The following is a 19,731-nucleotide window of genomic DNA, read 5'->3' on the forward strand; positions in this document are numbered from 1 at the left end:
GGATCTCTCACATAAAAAATGCCCTGACTTTGGAATTCAGGAATCACACACAGCAGAGCGATGACTGTGAGATGGTTAAGGAACGCACAACCCAATGTATAGTTTGATACTTCAGTTTGGTAGGTCTATATTCACACACGCAGAATGAAAGCAGCCACTTACGAAACGTTGCAACACCGCGCATGCAATAGTGATACATGCAGTTTGTGATGCTTTACACAGTCCAGTACACATGAAGAACGAGAACATCCTACACGTTCAATGTGACGAAATTCAATGGAGACGTATGTATAATATATTGGCTTACAGTACCTGCAATGCATGGAACACAAACACTTGTCAATGGCGGTAGAGGAAATGGCAAGACACGAATCCAACATTTTCCGACACAAAGTTCTCACACAAAACAGGCAACTCCACTCTCCAAACTGGTCCACAAAGTGCTTGGAACAACGATAAAGCTGATGATGAGGCTACTTGGACAAATTCGTGCTGCAAAGGTAAAAAATCAGGACTTTCAGAGCTCGTTGAGGGGGCAACCTCCACGGGTGCACGCCACACATACGTCATGCACTTGCACTTGCACTTGCACTTGTACCAATGGTTCTTGCCTCCACTCTGCTCGTATCGACGGCCTAATCGACCATTCGTACACACGGCGTGCATGATGATCCAGGACACAAGAGGCACTAGTATAGCCATGTTATCATCATGGTCGACAAGACTTTGACGGCAGTGCCGACCCAATTTGTGGCTATATATCCCAGGTCGAAAAGCCAGTTGGCAACTGGTACTGGTACCAGTTGATAGCAACTGGCTTCAATATGGAAATTGTAGTGTGTGACTAGAATCAACTGGTATCAACTGGTATCCATTCAACTGGTATCAACTGGAATCTACTGGGATCCAATTGACAAAATTAATTTTGTGTTGAATTATTCAATATATGGGTGTATACCTGAACATGTGTATGTCAAGACATTGTTAATACATAACATATCATAATCCTACAGCTAGTCTTAAAGCCTATACCTACAAGCACATCTAGGCTCTTAGCCTACATCCTAGAATTAGTTAGTACCGGGATATTTCATATATATATATATATATATATATATATATATAGGGCCATTTATATAGTTGTAATGTTTTAAGACATGTTAACCAAGTAGATTACATTTTTATTATGAAAATATGAAAATACCGCATCAAAGGTACAAGATGAAATTGTGAATATCACGGCAATAATATTATACAAATTTCTAATACATTTCAGACAGTTCAGAGTTTATTGAAATTGTAAAAACACTGAATTTAACAATATTTCATTTTTTTCACGTAGAGAATTTGAATGGCTGATGAATATTCATGAGCAATGAATAGAACCAGTAGAAACCAATAGAAACCAACTGGTGTCAACTGGTATCAAAATTTCAACTGGGTTTTAATCTGGAATGAAGTGGTAAGAAAGTCCATGCAGTCAGGTACATGGGTTTCAAATGGTGTCAACTATTTGCACACAAACCGACACTCACACGCACACACACACACACAAACTGGTCAAAATACAGTCTGTCAGTTAAAGGTCCAGTTTATCTTTGGGAGCAAAGATTTTAAAAGTGTTCATGATATCACATTTGATGCAAATGTGTAGGTCTGTAGTATCACAAAACATCCTACCATATGAAATGTTTGCAATAAAGGCTAAAATATGAAAGAAGATATCAGTATTTTTCTCAATAAACCATAACTGTACACGTTTTTAGTCTGAAAGCATTCTTATTATAACTATTGTTCACATTTTATACATTTAGCAATACTTAACATCAATTATACGAATTCAGATTTTTACAGTGGTTGTTTCTATCCCTAACTCACATTTTAGAACTATTTTAAAGCACTAATGCTGGTTTTTCATTTCATCTGCAAATGGTAAATTATGCCTTTAAAGTGTCAACTAATCTAAATTGGTTCCATTTGAATTTAGTTGAAATCATCGAGTCCAAATTAAATGTCAAATGTTTTGCTTAATTTATTTTTGTTTACTTTTTAATACGGTTTGACGAACTGATCAAATTCAAAAAGTAGACTTCAGCTGGTGTCAACTGGAACCAGGTAAGACTCAAACTGGCATCAGCCGCAGGTACCATTACCATAAGACCTCAACTCATGGTATGAACTGGTACACAATGGTCGAGACTTCAGCTGGTATCAACTTGTACCAGTAGATTGCAATTGGTATCAATTAAGTGGCACCTATGTACACACTGAGACTTGAACTGGTATCAACTTATATACCAATACAGTCGACTTCAATTGATATCAACTGGTAAACAGTGAGACTTGAACTGGTATCAACTGCATGGTACCAGTAAGATCTCGACTGGCAGGAACTGTTACCAACTGGTACAGAGTGATACTTGAACTGATATCACAACTGGCCACCAGTAGACTAGTTGTACTGGTTTCAACTGGTAAGCGGTGCAACTTCAACTGGGATAAACTGGTACCAGTAAGATTTCAACTGGTATCAACTTGTACCAGTAGATTGCAATTGGTATCAAATGGTACCGTGGTACACATTAAGAGTCTTGAACTGGGAACTTCAACTGGTATTAACTTACAGACCAGTAGACTTCAATTGTGACCCTGCACCTCAAAACAAACAAAAAGTCGCCAGACATGAATTTTTAGTTAAGACCATATTCTGCAAGAGCAGACTTTAAGCTTTAAAATGATGTATAACTCAAATCAAATGGACTCTCCTAACCTATCTAAATATTGGAAAGAAAGCACAAACTCAGGAAAAGTGTGAACTGAGAAAAGAGGCTCTGAAGTACAGTGTCTATTCAAGCGCCTAATCTTTACCAAACCGTGCTGGCTGTGCGATGAATGGGACAAAAAACAGGATGTAAACCACCAGGGTATAGACAATGAAGGAATTATCAAATTAAACTGAAATTAGGCATGCCTCATTAACACATTTTGTCCATAATTACTGCCAACTTTCAAAGCTGTAGCATTATCCTTTCAAAAGTTATTAGAGTTGAAAGTGAAGAGTGTGTACAAGATTTTTCAGAAATGAAAAAGGGATTCTAAAGACACACCTAATCACACTATTCTACCAAAAATGTTCGAGATAAACTGCTAAAAAACACACTTTCCTGCCCATTTTATGATACCAAATTTTAGCATAATGTAAAAGAAGACCCGCTCTTTTAGAAAATGTGAAAAAGTCAAATTCGGCTAGGTTGACCCATTTCACTTATTTTCAGTCCTCACGCAAAATCAGTGTGTGCGACTTTATGTTCGTTTTGAGGTGCACGGTCACAATTGGTATCAACTGGTATACACAATGAGACTTGAACTGGTATCCACTGGTACCAGTATTAGACTTCAACTGGCAGGAACTGTTACCAACTGGTGAGTGATACTTAAACTGGTATCACAACTGGCCACCGTATAGACTTTTACTGGTTTCAACTGGTAAGCAGTGCAACTTCAACTGATGGTATAAACTGGTACCAGTATGATTAAACTGCATGGTATCAACTGGTACCAGAACGTCACATTCAACTGGTATCACCTGGTTTCAGTTAGAATTGCTAATACTTTGTTACTGGAAAGTTGGAGTTGTCTTGCTGGTTTCAGCTGGTACCAGTGAAACCAGTTAAGACCAGTTAAAACCAGTAAAGACCAGTTAAAACTGCTTACTGGTTTTTACCGTTTTCTACTGGTTTTTAGACGTAAAAGAAAGCCTATAATACATGCAGAAAGGGTGACCACTAAAGCTGAACCCCAAAGGACGGTTCTGCCATGTGCAGTTAGGTTTTCGATGCCAAACAAGGGGCGAGGTTTGAATTTGACCACAAAATGTTGCAGCATCTGCCAATCATCCTCGTCCATCTCCACTCTTCCGTCCAGCCTGCCGCAAATCAAGACGAGCCTCGAGCACTGGAAAGCAGTCGGCTGTTTAAATTCCAAGCAGGCCATGCGAGTTTTTTTCACTCTAGCGTGCCCTTCCACTGACTCACCATCCCCAAACGGCCATTTGAAATCATGTCCGATGACGGCCACGTTGTCTTTCCCTGTTTAGCAGATATAGAATAACGAAAATATTCATTTTCAAACAGGCTTATAATAATAAAATGAAATGATCCTTATCACATTCTTACACACATGCACATGTATATATATAAATATATACATATGCATATTTATATATCTATATTGTATTATCTATATGTGTACATATATATGTATGTATATGTATATATATATACATACATATATATATGTATATATATGTATATATATATATACATATAATGTGTGTGTATCTACATACATATATATACACACATATTATGTATATATATATATATATATATATATATACATAATGTGTGTGTGTGTATATATATATATATGTATGTAGATACATGTATATCATATATATATATATATATATATATATATATATATATATTCAGGGCTCAACATGCACTAACTTTTTTTTTTTTTTGTGGTGGCCTCGAAGCCCGTTAATGTCGAGCCCTATGGGTGTATGTTAACCCCTGTCTTTTGGCCAGTTTACAAATTAAGAATCTGTTCAGATGAATGGGACAAAAGAGATAATACACACGCATGCAATGTTCAGTTTATGATGGAATCTACAGATTCACGATTATATTCCATGTGTAATGATTTGCCCTGTTGCCCTATGGATTAGTACATGTGTTTTAGCAATGAAATAATGTATGGGAGAGAAACTCGAGTGTTGTACTTATACCCCAAAACCATATGACAGGTGTCCCATCACTGAGAAGGGAATGAGAGTAGCCCTACACTCAATCCTCAGGAATGTGCGAGGTCAGAAGGAATAGAAGATCCTTTGTTTTAATGGTCAGTCGAGATCATGTCGAATTCGGTAATGAGCCTATATTTGGGAGAGATTTTTACTCTCTCAGTGAGAGCTAAAGGTTATGACATCAGATAAGACGCACAAAATTGGTACTGTGGCTGCTGTCATACAGCCGACTGTCATACCCCCAACATGCCCAATACAGGTAAGCTAACATGATTCCTCATTATTTGCTGATTATTAACGTTCACATGATTATGTTGTATCATGTGTTTCAGAATATTGTATATTATGTTTCTGTGCTCTTCTCTTCTTATTCTCCGCTAGTATCTCTCTCTCATATACTTTCTTCCTACTCCCCCTTTCCTTCTTCTTCTTCTTCTTCTCCTCCTTTTCATATTCTTTTTCTTACTCCTCGTCTGTGATGTCACTTAATTGAAGAGTACATATATGACTTATATGTTTTGTGTTAGTTTACAGATGCATGTTCACAGTATATACTCAGTATTCTGGAGTATTGAATACACGCTGTACATTAACAGGATTAAAGATGATGATTGATGTACATGACTATGCAATGAACGTTCGGTATGGCTTAGCTGCACATATTATATATATGATGATATATGTTCTGGTTTACTTTTGAGCTTCTTATTTAGCATGAGTGGATATCGCTATTTGTCTCCTTTGACAAAACCAACAGCTAGGAGGGTTCACTCGAATCAAATCTTCGGTAATATCATTCCTCTACACATGACAGTTATAAGATATCTAGCACCCCTGCGGGTGGATCTGGAAGCCTATATATTGAACATTCCCTATTACAAAGTCACCATAATTGTATATAAACATGTTGTGTTAACTAGAGCACTCGCAATCGAGCACATGTGTATCCCCCGAACCCGTCTCCCATACCCCACCTGGATTACTTTTTAGGCCAGAATGTTGTATGATATGGCAACTGTCGCAGGATACAATAAAATCCGACGAGAAATGAGGCTAGTATAATAGCACATACAAGGAATAAGACATGTAATCCTATAAAAGTTTGAACAATGAGAGCGCTGTCATTGAAAACTTTTGTTGCCTAGAATAACTCCTCATAAACCTCCATAGTAAGTTTGAATAAAATCCGACAAGAAATGTGACATGGCCTCCAAGTTTAATAGAACACTGAGGGCGCCGTCACCACAAACTGGTGTGTCTTTCATGTAGAATGACCACCCATACACCTCTTTAGCAAGTCTGAGTAAAATCCAGTATAAAGTTATTGCCGAAATAAGCATGCATTTTTGCAAATTTTGACATGATCAGGGTGACCTTTGACCCTGTAAAAGGTGGAACAGTGAGGACAGCATTATCAATAAGTGTAGGTGTATAGATTTGACTACAAAATGTATGATACATTTCCATACCAAATCAAAAAAAAAAAAAAAAAAAAAAAATCGGTCAAGAAACAAAGCCAGCGTCACACACACAAGCAGACCCTGTTAAATTTACCTCTTCATGTATAAAGACGGAACTAGCTAGGATGCCACCACCAAAAACAATATAGGCATCTTCATTTCACTATAATGCACCTCTTTGCCAAATTTGAAGAAAATCTGATAAGAAATATGACTGATGGAGCACACACAAGAAATGTACATTGGAATCCAAGTCGGAACACTGAGGGCGTCGTCACCACAACCTGCTGTGTCCTTCATGTGGAATGACCAACCATACACCTCCTTAGCAAGTCTGAAGAAAATCCGTTGAGTAACAATCAAGATAATTATTGCATAAATAAGCACTTTTGCAAATTTTGACATGATCAGGGTGACCTTTGACCCTGTAAAAGGTGAAACAGTGAGGGCAGCATTATCAATGGGTATAGGTGTATAGATTTGACTATAATACATTTACATACCAAATTTGAAAAAATCGGTCAAGAAACAAGGCCAGCGTCGCACACACAACCCTTTTAAATTTACGTTTTCATGTATAAAGACGGAACAAGCGAGGGCGCCATCACCAAAAACGATAGGCTTCTTCGTCTTACCATAATACACCTTCATGCCAAATTTGAAGATGATCGAAGAAGAACTGCAGCCAGTAGAGCGCTCACAAGAAAATCTCTGCGGCGGACGCGGACGCGGCGCAACGAAGCCAAATCCATAGTATCCTCCGAACTCTGTTCGGGGGATACAATTAGGTAGATCGCTGAGCTCATAGGAGAAAGAGTAAAACACAAAACATATGTGTTATTGCCTAAGGGCGGACGTCCACTTGGGCGCGGACAAGCCCCGGAAGGGTTGCGGAAGCAAATTTTGTTATTTCGGCATCCTGTCCGCGGAATAACTTTGTGAATCGGCTTGTCCTGGGACATTCCTAGGACTGTCCGCGGACTGTCCGCGGACTGTCCGCGGACTGACTGCGGACTGTCCGCGGACTGACTGCGGACATTCCTAGGAATCACTCCGGAAGAGCGCGAAATACCTCGGAATATGCTAATCGTAGCCGTAACATCTAGGATTACACCAGGAATGAACGCGGACAATTAGGATGCCTTCCGGACAACACAAGTTAGGCATGCGGACAAACTGCGGACAATACCAGGAAAATGGAAAGGTATAAATTTGGCGCTGACTTTGACTTTTCCTCATTTGACTGCTAGCCGTCATTGATGCTCCTTGTTGTGCTTCCGCAGTAGCGGCTGATATTATAATGATTGGTCAAGATTATTTGATAAATGTGACCACCAAAAGTCGAAGAGTAGGATTGTCTGCATGTCAGCTGCCGACTCATTTTTTTTTTTTATTTGTCTCATCTGGGAGAACAATTTTTTCTCTGCCTACAGTCACATGGATGATATTCGCAACCTTTTTGAACCATATATATATACATATACATATATATATATATATATATATATATATACATATACATATGTATATATAATCATGTTGATAAGGTAGTCCACGTGTGGGCAGAATAAAAAGATAAGTAACAAAACTGCAACAAAGTTCATGCTGTATTCACCAACGATTTATTTCTTCACAAGAAATAAACCGTTGGTGAATACAGCATGAACTTTGTAAAGTTCATGCTGTATTCACCAACGGTTTATTTCTTCACAAGAAAAAGAAAAACCGTTGGTGAATACAGCATGAACTTTGTTGCAGTTTTGTTACTTATGTATATATATATATATATATATATATATATTTATATACATATATTCTTTATTCCCTTTTTTTTAGAACTGTGCTTTATCCATCGTTAAGTATGTTATTTACATGTTTTGGCTGATACTTCTGTAGAGCATGCCAAAATGATCCTAGTCATTAAATTTGTTTTGCTTTCTCTCATTTTTACCCTTGTGCCTCTCTAACCCTCTCTTATTTTGATCACTTTTGAACATTTTCAAGTCCGAGAATTTTTTTCTTCATGCTTAGAGCTTACTAGCCTATTGTCAATGAAGTGTAAAAATGGGGAAATATTTTTAACCTACTTTAATTTACTTTTGTTGGGGGGGGGGTTCAGCTGGTCTGTCAAATTGGACAATCGAGTTTATTTGCAACTAAAACAAAAAGAAGAAAAAATTATTAGGTAATAAAAACTACGAAAATCACGCAGGTAACGAATATTTCTGAAATGATTTGTGATGCTTAATGTGTACTTAAATATATACACTCAGCAAAAAACAAAAAAGAAAGGCAGAAATTTAACACTTTTTCGAGTTCATGATTTATTGCTTTTTCTCTCATTTCACTTGAATTTTGAAGTGACAGAAAATTCTTCATTTTCCTCCATCATCTTTAGCTTTCATTGTTATTTTGGGCTTCAAAGATATTACATTGTAATGAGACCACATGTATATCTTTGTAATTTAATTCATGCTTTTTAGTGTGATGAATTTGTTTTTTGTTCTAATATGTTGTATCATTAGAAAGCATTTACGTATGAATAACAAGTTGTTCATGTTTACATAATACATTAACATTTAGCCAAAAATTCTATGCTTTTTTTTTCTTAGTGTACTTCCACCTACTTTTATGATTTTTCAGCTGGGCTGTCACATGGGACAACCTAGTTTCTTGGCAAATAAAATACGAAAACAACATACAGGAAAATGTACTATAGTAAGTAATAGGAACCAGGAAAGTCACTCAGATGAAAAATAATTTCTGAGAAGATCAAATCAAAACAAACTTACTAGGAAGTTATGGGGCCGATTTCACTTCTTTCTGGTTGCTTTTGGCACAGTCTCTACTACCTTCTTCTTTGCCTTCTGGGACCGGAAATTCCTTAGATTTACCTGTTCTTCATCACTAGACGAAAGGTGTGCCTGTGATGGGGATATTTGCATGGGGGCCTCGCCTCCCTTCTTGCTCATTTTGCGTTTCATTGGCATGACGCTCGCGGAAAGTGTCGACATTTTCGTGTCTGGATCACAAAATTTCCGCATCGGTTCCGGACACTTGCATATATACATCCGCATCGGCTCCGCGCTGTCCTAAAACATTCCTGGTGTCTTCCGCTTTCATTCGGGAAGCTTCCCCACACCGCGGGATTCTTTCCGGAGCGTGTGCGGAAGGAGCGGAAGGGTTCCGGACAAGCGGGACATCCTCAGGACATCGTCAGGACAAGTCGCCGAAGGTGTCAGGAAGTTCATTTCCGCGTCCAAATTTTGGTCTCGATCAAAATTTGGACGCGGAAATTTTTCTCTCTCCCGAAGGTGCGGAAACGCCCGGACATGTTTAGGACAGTGAGCGGACACGTTCAGGAACGTGCGGACAGGTTCCCGAAGGAGTGCGGAATACCAAATTTGCATTCGGGGGCTTGTCCGCGTCTTGTCCGCGCCCTAGTGGACGCCTGGTCTAATTCGCATTAAATGTCGCGATTCAGTTGAAGTAGAAGTTGTTAAAGGAAATTATAGATTGAATTATCAACTATTTGTTTCTGTAAAGTATCAAATCCCAACCTTTATAAGTTTATCATTATAAACAGTGATTAGGTTCAATATAAATTATATCGCCGTTTTATCATTTTTATGTCATATTGACGCTTACTTGAGTCATAACAATTAGCTTGTATCCATTTGATATTTTGGAAGATTCAGTCGTGAATTGACACAATAGATTATTTATAACTGAATGTATTTGTTGCAAATACATTTCATATTACAGTGTGATCAAGCTCATGTTTATACAAGTTCAGTTCAAGATTTTTAGGATTAACTGATGGGTAATGGAATTATTCAGTTCTGACTTTATGGAATGAAATGTGAGAACACTCATAATCAATATCAAAAAGGAGATATGAATGTTTGTGTGATTAGTTTTAGGTGATCATATAATTCCATACTTAATACGCTGTTGATATAAAAAAAAAAACCTGTGGGATTGTAATACAATCGTATCCAGTCTCATCCCACATAGTTATGTCGTACATTCGTATGAATAGGATAATTAAAGTTATTGCATACTAGTGTTAAAGTTATGGAAAATTATGAGCAATAATGATAATTACATCTTAAGCAATTAACCTTCACTATGGTGAACACTTTTAATCAGGTTAAACAGCCTTATTTTCTATTTTCTTTTTTTGGTAAAAGTGTAATAACACCATTTCTCTGTGATACCAATCGTACCATTTATTTTTGTAAGGAAAAGTTCAAATATCTGGCCAAAAACTAAATAGAATTCAATGGGTCCAGGGGTCTTGTTTATTTTCATAGGTCTGATAACATTAGATATTTCCTGTTTAGAAAGGGGACTCTCTATAGTTTGCTTTTCATCATCAGATTAGGAATGTCAATATTACTAAACAATTCTTTATCAATATTTCCATTAGAATTGTATTGAATATCATCAGGATTAGAATATAGTTTGCTATAAAATTGATGTATTTCCTTTAAAATTTTATCTGGGTCAGAGGTTAGACCTCCTTTATCATCCTGAAGTCTACTGATAGTTTTCCTTTGATAGGATCTATTTTCCAGATTACAAAAATATTTAGAGTTTTTTCTCCTTTTTCAAGCCACCTTACTCTAGATCTTATTATCAAACCTATAGTTTCAAAATCATAAATTTTGTTCAGTTTGTCTTCCAACTGTTCAAGCTTTTGTAACAAAGAATCATTTGTAATTACATTATTACTTAACTGTGATTTAATTTTATCAATTTCGCTCAAGAGCTGATCTTCTTCTATTTTCCTCTCCTTTTTCTTTCTCGCTCAATACTCAACACTGATACCAGTAATAAAACATTTCATAGAGTCCCATAAGGTGTCTTTGGGTTGGATGACAATTCCGCCAAACATCAATTAAATTGTACTCTTCCATAATAACTGAAAGCATTTCTCTGACCTTGCTGTTACAATGTTGTTGTCTAGTACCTTTATAATCCAAGGAACCAATTACAGCATTGAAATCACCGCCTATAATTAGAGAAGAATTATCAAATTTATCAATTTCAGCAAAAACTTCCAATAAAAACTCAGGATCATCATTATTTGGGGCATAGATATTAACGAGGGTTACAGACATATTATTTAACAAAACATTTAGAATTAAAAATCTGCCATTGGGATCATAAATTGAAGAATTTACTTTGACTGTGACTGACTTCCTGATAAGTACAGCAACCCCGCGGCTATTTGAAGAGTAACTTGCAAACCAAGATTCACCCCACTGAGACTTCCAAAAACATTCATCTTCTTTATTTGAATGGGCTTCTTGTAAAAAGAATTATATCGCTTTCCGTGTTTCTTAAATAATGGAAAACTTTTCTTCGTTTAACATAGTCCTGTAATCCTCGACAATTAAAAGTATTCAATTTTGATAACATTGTTTGTTGTTGTTGTTGTTGTTGTTCATTTTCCATCTGTGAAGATGGCTGGATAGCCCATATTCAGCTACACTAAGCTGGTCTTCCATGGGGTCCAGTTGGATGTGGGGTGGGACCACTTCACCGGGTTAGACACCCTGCTCTTTGCGATGAATGAATGAAGCGGGATCTGTTACGTGCATGAGCTGTGACTCTCTCATACACGGGACCTCCATATTATGTCCTATCCGAGGGACAGAGTGTTTTGCCTCTTGCTAGAGGGGACGGTATGTTTACAAACAACATTGCTCAGTCCAGACTCGGGTTCGAAACTGACACGCTGTATACGTTGTTACTTATTGTTAAGCACAATTGTATTGACGGCATCATTAATGTCTGTGTTTTTTATATTGTAACACCGTTTATTTGAAGGTTTAGTAGATTGAACCTAAACCTAATAAAGTCGGTCGTACTCATATTAATTTCTGCCTATTGATCTATTGTTATATGAAGTAAATCTCCTGTTTATAAACTAAATCCGAACTGGGCCAGGTTTCTTAGTAAAATCTGTGACATACACACATGTAATGTCATATACAATGTATAGGCCTAATATGTGTGTGGGGGGGGGACGTGCATGGACGAAAATTAGATTCCGTTACTTTAAGATATTTGCATTGAGAGAAAAATGTTTAATATTTTAATATGAGACTACGTGAAATGTTTAATTTCATCATGTTGTTTCATACTCTTTATGATTTTTTTCACATAGTATTCTATCCAAACCTAGGTCTTGGATGTGATCTGTCTGTCTTAAGTCAAGAGAGTGCCTCGACAAATTAGTGTTTCAAGTATTATTGTATAAACATCTTCCTTTGCTTCTGGAATATCCTCCCGAAAGAAATGATGTGTTCTAATACAATAGTTTGACTGATAATCTAATCTTAAAAGCCTTGCAAAGTAAACTTTTGACAAGGATCCTTCCAGGAAGAAACTTGATATCTTGTATTGTATGTATTGTGCTTACCAGGTTTCATTAATTATTATTATTATTATTATTAGTAGTAGTAGTAGTAGTAGTAGTAGTAGTATTTATGCACTCTCAACTTATTTTTTCATTGTTTGATGCTCCTAGAAATAAAATATTAAATGAATGATGAATATATCATATCAAAAACAAAAGTTCATAAAATGTTGAAGTATACGTAAAGATTAAAACCTTATTTCTACGCTTACAGTAGTCTGCTTTGAACATTTATTCTTTTCTTATCGCATGAAACTTTTTTAAATTCTCCTTGATATCCACAAAATAAATCAATAGAAAAAATGGCCTAAAATGTTTATTTTACTGATTGACAGATTTTGGGTTACATCAGCTGTAGTCTGTCTCTTTGGTATTAAAACCTTTATTATTTTTTTTTTGTCTTACTAAGATTAAGCAAGAAAACCTGAACTAAAATGAATTATCTCCAGACATTCAATTCTTTACAAATCTCTGCAGTCCATTCAAAGCGTGACGTCTCATCGATTAATGAGAAAAAAAAATGAAAATTTACATGCACTGATTCTACATTATAGTACTGTCGTCACGAAGTACCTGGGTTTGTTTTCAGCAGTATCACAATTTTTTTCATGATTAATCACAATTTGACAGCATATTCGACTTCGTCCATATCAAATGAACAGAATTGTAGAAGCAGCATTTAAATATGTCATGTAAATTTCACCCGTTTTCGTCAAAATATGCAGATGAAATGATGGAATGGCGTTATTTCCTTACTAAACTTCCGCTGACCTACACTTAAACTTATATCCTTCGTCTTCATGCTTTTCTGCTTTGCAATGAAAATCAGTAGTCACTTTTAAGAGAGAAGTTGGCAGTTAGTAAATTATCAACCAATTGCATAAATTTTATTATATTTCCTTTCACAAAACAATAAGGGCTTTACTAGTTCATGATTTGCAGCTGATTTCCATATAGGATTGTGAAAAACAAATCAGGTAAAAACGTGAGACACTTTCTCACTTCACTAAAGATTTTGATGTGACTTCGTTCTAATATTCTGCTTTTCTGATTTTGATCTTAAAGTCAACCTGACCATGCCATAAAAGTATTGCACTTTAAAATAAGTATAAATAACAGTTAGAAGACATGCACAGACCCTTGTCTCTTAAAAGACATGGGTGTGTAAAAAAAAAAAAAAAAAAAAAAGTTGTTTTGTATTCCTTTTTGTGTAGTTCAATCAGTTTTCTTTTCTAATGAGGGTGAATGTTTCAGAACGTTACCGAAGACTCTCTTCGCATTGGACAGAAATCCATCGTAAAGGGCGTCTGTAACATCGGTGATGGCAAAACGGCGATTGTGTTTGGAGTGACAGAGAATAATGCCATCCACGTTCATTGAGTCCAGTGGGTAGCTTTCTACATCATTGTACGGTAGTTTGACGAATTTGATATCAGCATTGCTTATTTCTCTAAGACGCGTTAGGAGAGCTTGGATGTTGGTCTCCATATCAGACGTGCAAACTCCGATCGTTGGCATGGTGACGGTGTCTGCTCACACGGTCAGTGATTCTGAGGAATAGGGGACATGTAAGAATTAGTAAATGAGTATTGAACCGTCACTATATCAAATGAGTACAATGCGTAGGCCTTCGTAACATTGTGTTCTTAAAACAACAAAAACAAATAACACTAATCGGACTGAAGGTACGAATGAATGGAGGACCGCTCCACCATTCCATCGTCATGCAAGATTAAAATGGACTTTGCACCTTTCAGACCAGAAAAGTGCAGCAATAAAGTTTCACCTATAAAAGTATTATTTACCATTAGCAATGGAAAAACAACCCGGCTTTAGTGCTTCAAAATAGTTCTAAAATGTGAGATAGGGATAGAAACAAGACACGTACAAATTTGAAACAATATAATCAATGTTAAGTATTGTTTACTTGTTCAGAATGTGAACAATAGGCCCTAGTTATAGTGAAAACTTTTCTAGACTAAACCATCTACAGTTATGTTTGTTTTGTTTTTTTGGAAAAACAATGATATCTAGTCATATTCTAGGCTTTATTACGATTCTTTTTAATATGGTAGGATGTTTTGTGATACAATTGACCTACACTTATGCCCCAAATGTGATATCTCAAACATTTTTAAATCACTGCTCCCAATGGTAAACGGTACCTTTAAAGGTGCTCCCATAGTGACACTCGTCTGAAAGTTGCAAAGTTGCACCCGAAAACATACTCCCAGTGTGATATTATGGTAAAGATGCAAAGCTGAACCTTTTTTTTAATCTTTTTTAGAGTGCAGAGAAGAATATTTTTAAGGATTCCTATTATTTTTACGATGAATGATCGCTATAGCTCACTTGAGCCATGACCTATGTGGTCCATGCTTGAGCCCAGTTAAACTGAAAAAGAAAAGCCCGTTATGTTGTGATAGACTGTATATCTTTGTTATTGCTATCATTTGTGTTCTTACGATGTATAAAGAAAGAATATCTGTTATCTACATCCTTTGTTGATTTTTGTGACCTTGCAGAATTTTCAAAGGCTTACGACTGTTGTCAGTTATAACTGACTTTTAACTAATCTGCCACATAAGTTAGGATATTAAAGCTCATGATACTTTTATTTCAGTGGATTTGATTCATTCAACATGTCCCCTCGAATCTCTCTCCAATACAACATATTGGATAGATATTTGAAGATGCTTACTCATGAACAAAGTGATCATTTCAGAAAAATCCCCCTAGAACCTGGGACCTATTTCATAAAGTATGTATGGGAACTCTTGCTAGAACGGCAACTGTCCATATCCACAAGTAACAGCCAATTAGGAAGCTGAGTTCTTGTCGCTACCATGACAATTGGCATTACAGCAGGACTTACTATCATATCAACTTTTTTTTAATAAAATGGGGCCTTGATTGGATAAAGTTGAGCTCCTTCGCGAAGTGTACATGTAGTCTGCTTTTTTAGACATGCGGTAATTGACGGGAAAGGAGAAGATGCGTAGCTGGAGAAAATGAGGTGGGGGTATCTCTTACCGGCTGGAGCAACCATTGTAAAATCGATCACTAATTTCACTTAGTCAACCGATCAATCCCCCTCTCTTTCCACATTATGTGGAGATGGGAGTTTCAGCCTCAGGTACTGCACAAGAACCTCTTCATTTATTAATCGGAATGTGTACCACGTATACTTGCATCGAATAAGTATAAAAACACACACAAAAAAATGAACACTGGAATAAAACGACGACAACATACAACCCAGTGACAGGCTTCAAGGCACGCTATTTAGAAACTGAGCGGGCCTACCAAAACATATTCACTTATAAATACGAATATGTATGGGGAAATTGCGGTACTACCAAAATAAAATCTTTAAATTACAAAAGAAAGTTATACGTACTTGTACTTAATCGCATTTCCTTGCTCATACTGATTCTTCATGAACTTAAAACATTAAAGGTTTCTGACTTGAATATCATTTAAGTAGCAGTAATAATGTCTAAATATATTCATGATCAACTTCCGTCATTTTCAATAGCATGTTAAGGTTTCATACTTCTGTCCATTTCAAAGAATTTTGAAAAATCTTTTTAAAAAGATGTATGAAAAAAAAATTATCAATGAACCGAGTGATTGTGTTTACAGGTTTTGAAATGTCTTGGACAGTTTATATGCATCTCTTTCGAAAACCAAACTGAGATTCACATAGGGCCCCTACTGTGTTTTTTACCAACCTTATAAAATATAAACACGAGAATAAGCCACCTTTTCAAATAATTCTGAGAATGTTGGGATATGTCATAAGAGGTTTCTCGTTATCTCTGAAAGTTATTATCAAAGCAACGTTGGAAACCTGAAGCCCCATCTCAAATGAAATTGTACCATCCCTTTAATCGGTTGAGGACGGGCTGATTTTGCTACAACCCTCATTTCCCATAAACACCTGCCCCTGCTCGAGACTCGTCCTCAATGGGTCAACAACGACAAACTGGCTTCTGTTTTGCAAATTTAACTCTCAAACAAATCTAATGATTGACATCTTGAATTATTCCATATAAAGAATATATCATGGTTAACAGTTTCAAAGAATTTTGAAAAAATCTATTTAAAAAGATTATGAAAAAAAAAATATCAAAAAATATCAATGGACCGAGTGATTGTGTGTACAGGTTTTGAATTTCGAGAATGTTGGGAAAGGAAAGATCGGTCTTTAATTTGTTACTACAAGCGCGCCGGAACACTTCTGGTTTTGGGGGGGCAAAATCTCACCGGGGGCACATTTTCTGTGACGATGTGAGATCCTCGTCGCGGGAGCGAAGCGAGGCGAGGGGGGAGGGGGAGGGGGATACCCCCCCCCCCCCCGGGAGCTTTTGTAAAACAGGGTACAAACGTCGCGTTTATAGACCATTTAAAAGCAAATTTCTAAGGAATTAAACATAGTGAAAATAATCAGTGCGAAGGGCCATGATTATTACATACGGGAGTACATAATAATGTGATAGTGTGAGATCCTCGGCGAGGGAGCGAAGCGACCGAGCGGGGGGAAGGTGTGGGAGGGGGACACCCCCTCCCACGGTAGGGACTTTTTGTAAAAACAGGGTACAAAAGTCGCGTTTATAGACCATTTAAAAGCAAATTTCAAAGGAATTAAACATAGTGAAAAATAATCAGTGCGAAGGGCTATGATTATTACATACGGCGGTATATTATGTGATGGTGGAGGGTGTGAGAGGGGGATTTTATAGAGCATTTTAAATTAATTTTCTGAGGAATTAAACATAGTAAAAGAAATCACTGCGAAGGTCTATGATAATAACTTATGAAAACTTTTCATTTTACTATAAGTACGGGCAGAACGAGCGAGCCACTTTCACTTTGCAATTTATCTGAAATGTACTCATTAAAAGCTTAAACGTGACCGCATCGTTCGAACAATAAAAAAATATTCTTATACTGCTAAAAAGCAAAGAAGAAAATGAAAAATGTAAGGTTTTCTATAGGTATGTTTCAGCGGGCACACTCGAGGACAAGAGGCTACCATCTATACACTAAATTTACTCATAAGGTACTATTAGTGTATAGATACAATAATGTATGTTGTTAGTGTATTATAATTTTCGCCCCGTTAGGGGCGAAAAATTTTGCATTTTTAGTTATGAAATTGCAACATTTAGACGAGAAATATGCCTTTATTGTTCATTTTGGTCTTTAAATCAGTGATCAATTATTTGTTACAGGGGGCACTTTGGGGGGGGGGGGGCAAAAACTCATTTTGCCCCCCCCCCAACATTTTGTTTGGGGGGGCAAGTGCCACCCCTGCCCCCCCCCCCCCCCCCCCGCTTCCGGCGCCCTTGTTCAGGGTCGATGTCCCTTTATAACATTAACAATTTTCATCTTGTCACAAACAACCAGTGCTAAGTGACAGGTTAAATACGTGTACATAAGAAGCTCAGCTATATTTCAGAAACCATATGTTCTGAAAGAAAATTTGTCCCATCATATCCAGGGTTTTTCGGTTAGAAAAATTCAGTTACGTTATGTACCAAGGAGGTATGCTCCTTGGTTTGAAATACAAAGGACCCTACACAGTATTGTGCTTTTAATACCAAAAGACTGTATAATCACTGTTAACTTCCATATGCGTTTGGTGTGCCATTAGTGATAAAACGCCGTGCGACTCATAGTGAGAAGTATACTCACAATATGAGGACGATACACCCTGTACACTACTTTCAGACGTAGGCCGATCATGCTGATAGCTAGCTGTGCAGGGGGCACAATCACAACAGAAACTTGTCCCATGATCCGGAAACCAACTGTGCTTTACAGGACCTTGGACCAACAGTATCCTGCAATGTTACAAGTACATTGTATGTGCCTCTCATTCGTGCTCCTTCACCAATATACGTGTACCGTAGTACATGAACATAATGGCGTCCGTCAGGACCTGGGAATTCCCATCGAATGTTCGTATACCGGTAGTCTTGCTCAATTCTGAACGTAACTTTCGTTTGTTAGAGGACAGGCGACAGCACCAGGCATGTATCATGTATCATTCCATGGCGGGTGTCCGGTCTGACATGCCAGTGTCATGTACTGCTAATTTTCTGAAAATGTATCGCTATATACGCAGTATAGGGGTGTAAGTTAACACACACACAACACACACACACATATATATATTACATATCTCTATACTTATATATCATATATGGTCCAAAGGAATAACTGTATCTCTTCTAAACACACAAATATTTTTTTTTTCGGTGTGAAGAATTAAGTTTATCATCATGTACTGTAATTAAATCTAGATACTTGGAAATGCAACAATAAATATTTCGTAGATTATTCTTCACATTTTCTTGAACGATGCTTATTTTTTCCATAAGGTAACCCCGAAGTCAATATTTTTATGGAATATGTAATACACATTTGCATACACATACAAACATACGAATACATAAAAATAATGTTTTGTAAACACACACAGACACGCACTCACACACACACACAATACACACACACACACACACACACACACACACACACATACACACACACACACATATATATATATATATATATATATATATATATATATATTCTACTTATATAGCACATGTTCTGTCTGGTTGGTTCACATCCAGCAGACACGCAGATGTGTTTACATTATTGTATAACTTATAGATTGCATAATAAAATGATTTTATTTGTCATCTGAAAATTGAAACTTTCTACCTGTCTCTCTCTCTCTCTCTCTCTCTCTCTCCTCTCTGTCTGTCATCACGAGCGCCTGATCATTTTCGTTTGCCACACTTGCATAATGCGACGGTTTCGTTATCTTCCAGAGTTGTCATTAAAAGTTTCCATTTCGATATTATAAGGCTCAATTTGATGGAATTCAATGCAATACTTCTACTCTACATACAATGCAGATACAATGATATGAAAGATATTAAATATAGATATATCATTTACGATATCAGAAGCATACAAAATAAGATGCAGTGACAACAGACAAGGGCTCCAGT

At 36.8% G+C, this 19,731-nt stretch overlaps 2 protein-coding genes across 2 annotated transcripts in view; both read right to left on the minus strand.

Annotated features, from left to right (window-relative positions):
* LOC140245606 (uncharacterized) overlaps nucleotides 1-19,731 on the minus strand; it is a 78,327-nt gene that overhangs the window by 18,116 nt on the left and 40,480 nt on the right. The gene's annotated exons all lie outside the window — the stretch shown is intronic.
* LOC140245617 (uncharacterized) lies at nucleotides 398-18,528 on the minus strand. Its single transcript, XM_072325183.1, has 4 exons — nucleotides 18,401-18,528; nucleotides 13,963-14,250; nucleotides 3,768-4,088; nucleotides 398-492 (listed from the first exon to the last, which is right to left on the minus strand). The coding sequence occupies exons 2-4, from the start codon at nucleotides 14,216-14,218 to the stop codon at nucleotides 398-400; spliced, it is 672 nt and encodes a 223-aa protein (XP_072181284.1). The 5' UTR covers nucleotides 14,219-14,250; nucleotides 18,401-18,528.

Source organism: Diadema setosum, chromosome 2 (assembly GCF_964275005.1).
Source record: "Diadema setosum chromosome 2, eeDiaSeto1, whole genome shotgun sequence".
Lineage (NCBI taxonomy): Eukaryota > Metazoa > Echinodermata > Echinoidea > Diadematoida > Diadematidae > Diadema > Diadema setosum.

Coding starts and splice junctions, on each gene's coding strand:
- LOC140245617 (XM_072325183.1), bottom strand. CDS start 14,218: ATGCCAACGATCGGAGTTTGCACGTCTGATATGGAGACCAACATCCAA. Junction 4,089..13,962: donor CAATGCGAAGAGAGTCTTCG/GTAACGTTCTGA, acceptor TCTGCTAAACAG/GGAAAGACAACGTGGCCGTC. Junction 493..3,767: donor AGTGGTCACCCTTTCTGCAT/GTATTATAGGCT, acceptor TTACCTTTGCAG/CACGAATTTGTCCAAGTAGC.